Source organism: Mixophyes fleayi, chromosome 12 (assembly GCF_038048845.1).
Source record: "Mixophyes fleayi isolate aMixFle1 chromosome 12, aMixFle1.hap1, whole genome shotgun sequence".
Classification (NCBI taxonomy): Eukaryota; Metazoa; Chordata; class Amphibia; order Anura; family Limnodynastidae; genus Mixophyes; species Mixophyes fleayi.
The window spans coordinates 20,256,673-20,264,377 of record NC_134413.1 but is presented as its reverse complement, the minus strand read 5'-3'; the positions used below and the strand labels follow the sequence as shown (position 1 = coordinate 20,264,377).

Here is a 7,705-nt window from a genome sequence, read left to right as displayed (position 1 = left end):
AGGCCCTGTCTACACCTGTAACACATGTGCTAGGTTTACATCAGGCATACATACACCCACATACGTATACGCACAACCAGTATAGAAGCACAAGAAAAGTTTGTTAACATTTGTTTTGATACTGAAAAACACAATCTCTATGAGACTTAATTTGAATTAAAAAAACACACCTCTATAATACAGCATATACAGTATTCCATCTTGTTTTAAAATTAAAGTAGAAAAAAATTATATTTTAACGCTAACAAAATCCTATAATATATGCATGGTCAAAGGAGAAAGTGCCTAACAGCTTCAGAGGTGAATTCACAATCAGCCAATTACAAGCTTCTTTCTAGTGCTGGCAATCGGCATCATTAACGTCAATGTATATTTGCACCTTCCCTCTAGCAGGTACAAAAGATACATTTATTGACAGGTGTATACGTGTGCTGGTCTGCCTCAGAACACACCTTTACTGTACTAGGCCTATGTTAGACTTAACATTTTTCCCTTCCCCATTCGGCCTCTTCAGCTGTAAGGAGGTACAAGTGTCAGATACGCGCAAGCGCGCATATGCGCTCGCTTAATGTGGGCATGCACAGTGCAATGTTCATAATTTATGCTACGCAAATGGGCATACGTACAACACAGCATCAGAAACCTAGCCCGCACCTATGCAAACTGAGGAGCACAGCACAACCAAACAGGTTTTTTCGCTGAATCCTTGACAGTTTTGCTCAGAGATGAGGCCCTATAAGTGCATGATTAAACATCCAAGATGTTATTTTCTAGAATTTTGGAAGGTGCTTTTAAGCATATACTCAGGGGTGATTTATCACATTAAGAACCTAGGAACTTTTTTTCTCTATTAAAAGATTCATAATTAGTTTTCAGAGATAATTAGTTGTGCAGTGACCTGGTTCCATTTTTTTTATTTGAAATCTTTCTCTGAATACCCTGCAGAATTTTCTGGTATCTGGGATTTAATAAAAAATAATCAAAACAATGTTTTCAAAACAAAAATAATAATAATAAAAAAAAACTATCTAGGTTATTCTCAAAATAAGAAAACGAACCCGCTTATCATTTTACTGCTTTCCAAAAGTTTGCAGTATTTTGTTATCAATAATAAATGTAAAAGAAAATAGGTTAACCCTGCAACACTCATTTTCCATTTGCCTGTCACAATATATTTGTGATGATCACAAGAAATCAATATTCAAATCATTGTAACAAATACATTTCTACTTTAACAATTTTTTTTTACCGCAAACAATGAATACAAGTTGTTCCAGAAATAGGTTCATGTACAGTATATTGAATGAAATACAGTATATTGAATGAAATACCGACAACAATATAAACCAAGGACAGAAAACAATTAGAACAGCACCTGTTTCCAGAACTAAAATACCCATAATGCTAAGTCACCCACGAATCATAAGTGTCCATGAGCAGTCATGTGTGCTAAAATATTGTTATATTATCATGTATTAAATATTGCTAACATTTATTTTAATCCTGCAAACTGTATGCTAAGCTGTAGTTAAAGAAAGTTAGTTTGTGACAATAGAACACAGAACACACCACATTGTTTCTTTATGAACAAAATACAGTACCAGTGAATATTACTCTTAAAAGATAGCTAGCGGACAATATGTAAACACAAACTCAGTCAATTCAATAGTGTTATTTACAGCAAGAAAATAAGGAAACTTTTTTTTATAGAAAACAAACACAATACAAGAGTCCCATATAAATATGAATTACTCAACTAGAACAGATTCCACATTTTCCTGTGCATTTGGGGGTTCAATTTCTTCAAGAAACTCTGGTGTTTCCAGTACTGTGTCGGAATCTTTCTGGGTATTATCAGTCATGTTGTTACAGTAGTTTTGTGAATTTTTTTCCATCTGATTACCAAATCTTTGATACCTACTGAACTTGTGTGGCTTCGTTTTGTGTGTGTATAAGTGATCCAGCAACTGACTCCTTCGTACATATCTATGTCCGCACACCGTACAGCTGAATTTTCTCTTCCGCAAGAATGAAAAGTTTAACTCAATGGGATCAGCGTCTTTTGCCAAAAAAGATAATTGGTTGAGTTGGAGTTGTTCCACTTGGCCTGCGTTCTGTACGGGCTCCTCAATTCTGTTTAGGTGATAGCCTCCAACCCGGCAACTCTCAGTATTCTCTATGTTTTCAAGAATAGGGCGAACTTCACCGAGATCATCGCTCTCTAGGATGGATGTGGGAACCCCAAATGGAAGAGACTGAGATACATGGATATGCAAGTGATCTCTCAATGTAACGCGGGATTCAAAATGCTCACCACAATAGTGGCAGGAGTACGTTCTGCTGCCCGTTTTAATGAAGGCTGACTCTACCTCTTCTGGAGGCGGCAGCGATTGGTGTGGAGATCCTACGGCTTCAGGATCACAGGTCTCCTGCTTTATAGACCTTGCAGTCTTCTGGATGTCTTCTAATGATTTTACTGTGGTGCCAACCTGACCTGGAAAATGAGAGCTTAGCTGCTCTGAACCTACTCCCTCCAGTCCAATGGCAAGAGACAGCTGTAACTGAGGGTGCTCTCCCTGAGGTGCTGGCCTGGTGGCATTTGATGGGTTGTTTCTCAAATTAATGGTTTCCTTTGATGCTTTTTGAGCTGTTGAGATCTGGATGCCATATAAATTGGAGGATTGTACAGTTTCTGAAGGTAACACTTGGGTTGGTTCACAGGCAGGTGTTGAGAGGAGATTAGCATGAAGAAATTTTACTCCTTCCTCCAATCGGAAATGGTCCACATTTTGTTTGGGGTTCTTCCCCGTGTACATGACATGTAACAAGTAGCTGAATATATCTGGCTGAATGTCTGTAGGCTGAATCTTAATACATTCACTAAGGAAGAATACAAAAGAAACATAAACATGGGGAAGAAATGTAACGGAAGATATTCTAATAAACAGGTTAGCGGTATATATATATATATATATATATATATATATATATATATATATAAGCACTATATCCTCAACCAGCAAGGATCTGTACTGTAAAAAAATAGATAAAAACACAAAAGGCGATAGTACAGTAATTAAGACAACGGAGATCAATAAAAGTTAATGAAAAAATCAATACTGAATATTCTGTAATATGTATCCTGGACAATAACCTGTAATCTTCATAAACCGCTGATAAGAGAGGGCAAGCAACCCAAATAGGGGCTAAAGATGCTTGACTCTAAGAAAGAGCTTGTTTTCGACTGGAATGATGATCCTCACAGCACACTGTCTAGAAATAAACAGAAGCCTAAAGCACCCACTCTAGAATAGTGATATTTATTTTGTTCAAATGTAAAAGTCTTACATAAGTATAGAGTAAAATAAAACTTATCTGGAACTCCAATCATTGGGAAATAGGGTTGAAAAACAGTGCCTCGGTTCTGCACGTTCCTCACTTCGATTCAGAACCAGAATTGATGCACTGGTCACTGTGTCTGAAACGTCTGAATCAGGAGTTAGTGGAACTACAGTACAGGAGTGCGCGCTATGCGTTTCATCCGCAACTTCATTAGGTGTGACATATATTTATTCTATACACCCCTATAACTTAAAAGGATGCACACAATTAAAACAAAATGTTTTAAAAAAATTCCTCAATGCATAACAAGATAATTTGCCATTTATTGACGTTACCTTCTCTGCAGCCTTTTGTTTCTGACCTAGGTATCAATTCAGTTTGAAACGATACTAGTCTGTGAGTTCACCTCCCCTCCCTCCCTTAATTAAATACAGCTTGATAAGCTGACAGAACCACAGTAATTTTTTTTACTTTGTTGCAACAGTGTTGCAGCTCTATACAAAAAAATAGTAGATGATAAGTTTAAGGGCTATATTTACTAAGCTGCGGGTTTGAAAAAGTGGGGATGTTGCCTATAGCAACCAATCAGATTCTAGCTATCATTTTGTAGAAGGTACTAAATAAATGAAAGCTAGAATCTGATTGGTTGCTATAGGCAACATCCCCACTTTTTCAAACCCGCAGCTTAGTAAATCTAGCCCCAAATGTTTTTCAACAATAAGCAGGAGAACAATAAATACAGAATGTATTTATACTATGAATTGAGAGCTATACATTATATAAAATGAGTGAACATTTACTTTAACCAACCCTGGACAGGGGCGAACGCAGGGTTTAGAAGGGGGGGTTTCCGCCCCCCTGGAAAAAAAAAATAGAGCGAGAGAGAACTGCTGCGCATGCGCAGCAGCTCCATTTCAGCGAGGCTGAATCCTACAGCAGCCGCGGTGCTGTCAAGAAGCATCCGCGGCAGTGCTGTATTATACTACAATACAGCACTGCCGCGGGCGCTTCTTTGACAGCGCCACGGCTGCTGTACAGTATCGTTGGTTCCCGGAGGGGAGGGGTTTCTGGAGAACCAGAAACCCCCCCTGCGTGCGCCACTGCTGGAACTGTATACTGTATCTCATTACCCTTTTTGCGCCATTTCACATGTACTGCCAAGAAGAAGAAATAGGATAACTTTTACAAAATACATTATTTTATATTAATATTCCTGTATATCTCCTGTGCTTCCTCGTCCTGTCTTTATACTGTCAGCCAGAGTTGTTCATTTCTGTTCCCCCGAGATACAACACAGCTACTCAATTTTATCCAGAAAGCAGCTTTTTGCCGTATCCCATGGCAGCATAAATAAACAGTTTTGCCTGATAATACAAAGACATGGATAAAAAGGAGAGAAGGGAGTTAGAAAGAAAATGTAACTGCAGAAAATGCGAAAGATAAATAAATTCTAGCACCTGGACTGATGAATGAAGATCATCTTGAAATAGTTGGAAAAGGCGGCAAGAACAGCTCTGTGTGCTTTAAAATACACATCCCCGATAGCTACTGTGCAGTCACAGAGGAAACCAAACTCTCGCTGCATATTCAGCTGTTGGAGCAGCACCAGACTGTGGCCAGACTGATCCATTTTTCCTGAAAAGAACAAATATATATATATATATGTATACTGTAAATCAAGATCTTGCAAATGCTAGACGTGCTATTTTTAATGTATTTTGTCACATGCAAGAAAGAAATTATCCAGACCCTAATCCATTTGCATGGGCTCTTTTTTTTTTTTTTTTAAATATATTTTATTGAGGTTTTGTCAAAAAGAAGAAATACAGAAAGTGCATCAGTATTACGTACCAGCATATTAGAAGTAAGCATTAAAAGACATTTCACATAGGTTAAAATTTCAGGATCTAGACAGTTCAGAAATACAGAAAGAAAGAGCTACATAATGGGTGCTTATCAGTAATAATGTCATACACACAAACATGATTGTCATGTGCCCTATCTTATAGTCACTAAGAGGAGCTCTGCTACACAAAATAATGAGGTAGGGAATGTTGGGGACAACGTGCAGAAAAAAGGGGTCATTTTAAAGTGTTATTTTGTGAAGTTTAAGCATGGTTTACCAAATTACAAAATAGCCCACTAACTGAAAAACCCAAGTCTCAAACATCATCATCATAATTTATTTATATAGCGCCAGCAAATTCTGTAGCGCTTTACAATTGGGAACAAACAATAATAAAACAATACTGTTCTATATAAACAATTCTATACCAGTATGTAACCAGTTAACAGGCTGTAGATATTTCCCAGACATATTTAATGGTGAAATATAATTTATAATATAATTTAATTTATAATTTAAATATAAATAAATGAATAAATAAATATTATTTATTGCAAAAATATATAAATAAATAAATGAAATATAATTTACAGGGAAAAATATATCTGCATAAAACCTCGTCCGAGGAGGCACCATACATGGGGAGGCAGAGAGTAGTTTTCACCTCAACTCTGGGCCCCCAACATCCTTCTCCCCACCTTCTGCATTGCTCCAGTCAATGGTTACTGAGTGCAGTGTCTGACCATAGTGAAAGTATTAAGACCAGGACAGGGAGAGGAAGTGTTCCGCTCCTTGCCCCAAGTTTTTAGGGAAGAGGAAGGTAGCTGGAGTGGCCCAGCGCTTCTGAAGCATGTCAGTGACCGTGCTCGCTCACACATTGAGTGACCAATTACAGTATAGCCGGGGAACGGGGTTGGTGTGGGAATGGGGAGGGCAGCAATGAACAAGTTCTGGAAGGAGCTGGAATGCGACTGATAGTGGGCAGGAAAATTTCACTAGGCCATGGCCCTCTTGGGGGCCTCCGAACCTTGTACTTCCCTCCTTTGTTGTACTGACACTAGCATACTTCAAAACATGCTATTTTATGTGTGGTTTAGTAAATATCAAGGTTTCCAAACTGCACATAATAAAGTCTCCAAAAATGTGCGGTTTTGCAAAACCACACTGTAGCGGATCTCCCCCTTAGTAACAAAATGTGTTTTATGTTAAAATAAATTTAGATTCTGACTTTAACACATGTCTGCAATATAAATGAGTAGATTGAGTGACCGTAAATGTTAGACAGCAAAACTTCCTCAAAAAAATAATTATATGTATTTTAAAGTTGCATTAGCAAGTAAAAGCAGGACCCCCCTACAACTCCAGCGAGAGGGGGGCTGCCTGCACTACCACCTTTTACTAGTTCTAAAATCAACTTAATATGCTGACTTAAAATAGTGGAGGATGGGCCGTGTGAGTGGGAGGACCAAACAAGAGCTGCCATCTTGTCACTGTCCCTTCCATTCACCCCAACCCCCTAGGTTTCGTGGCAAGTGTTATAAGAGTAGCGGACAACTCCTGGTTAAAATGGCTGCATGAAGGAGCCCTGCACTACCAGCTTGTACTAGGTGGTAGAGCAGCTTGCAAAATTCCTAATATTGCTTTGCATAGATGTTACCATTAGCAATATATTGCGTTAATATTATTTTATTTGCACACTAATTATAATTCAAGATCACATATACCATATTACTACAAATTTTAGAAGTTTGCAGTTGGCTTATTTACATTTTTTTAATAGACCTGACTGGAAAAAAACAATAAAAATAACATGTTTTTTATTTTTCTATAATGTAAATGATATACCATTACAGAAACAGAGCACTGTTTCAAACACTTGTTTATTTATGCAATTTATTTACAAAAATAATAATAATCATGTATTGTTGTCCTATGATTTTGACTGTATCTAGGTGTTCAGTGAGACTATTACACAAAAGCTGTCCACTCCTATTTTACTCATAGCAACAAGACTCAGCAGCACGTCCATAGGTATTTTGCTATGAAGTTGGAACTTGTATTATTTGTATGGAATATATTTAATTAATAATTATTAATACTATTATTGGTATTTTATTACCAATAAGAGAATATTATTCCACATGCACATGATTTTGGTTGGCCCTTCCCTCAGTTAATGTTCAGGCTCCCCTCACATAGCCTGTTTGCCATTTTCGCAATGCGGCCAATGTCTGGCAAGCCCCGCCCTCCCCTGTTGCCTCAGTGCAGCGCGAGGCTCGCTCCCACCCCCCACCTACGTGGAAAATTCCAGAGGAAGCGACCGACCAACGGCTCTCAGCGCTTACCCACAATGCCCCGCTCACCGTGCACAACAAGCGCTCCTCTCACACACAGAGGCTGCTGCAGCTGGAGACACCGGCCAGGCACCCTCCTCGCTCTGACGTGCACACGCACGAAGTCAGGAGTGGAGGGGGGGGACAGTGTCACGTGACTGGCTGGATGGCGCCAGGAGCAGTG

At 38.6% G+C, this 7,705-nt stretch overlaps 1 protein-coding gene across 4 annotated transcripts; it reads right to left on the bottom strand.

The window, feature by feature from the left end:
* Nucleotides 1-1,223: 1,223 nt before the first annotated feature.
* ZBTB25 (zinc finger and BTB domain containing 25) lies at nucleotides 1,224-7,634 on the bottom strand. Of its 4 annotated transcripts, none has more exons than XM_075193302.1 (3): nucleotides 7,552-7,634; nucleotides 4,800-4,977; nucleotides 1,224-2,880 (listed from the first exon to the last, which is right to left on the bottom strand). In XM_075193302.1, the coding sequence occupies exons 2-3, from the start codon at nucleotides 4,970-4,972 to the stop codon at nucleotides 1,749-1,751; spliced, it is 1,305 nt and encodes a 434-aa protein (XP_075049403.1). In that variant the 5' UTR covers nucleotides 4,973-4,977; nucleotides 7,552-7,634; the 3' UTR covers nucleotides 1,224-1,748. The 4 variants fall into 4 exon arrangements, with proteins under 4 accessions (XP_075049403.1, XP_075049404.1, XP_075049405.1 ...); XM_075193303.1 differs by having other exon boundaries at nucleotides 7,534-7,629; XM_075193304.1 differs by lacking the exon at nucleotides 7,552-7,634 and adding an exon at nucleotides 7,308-7,424.
* Nucleotides 7,635-7,705: the final 71 nt, after the last annotated feature.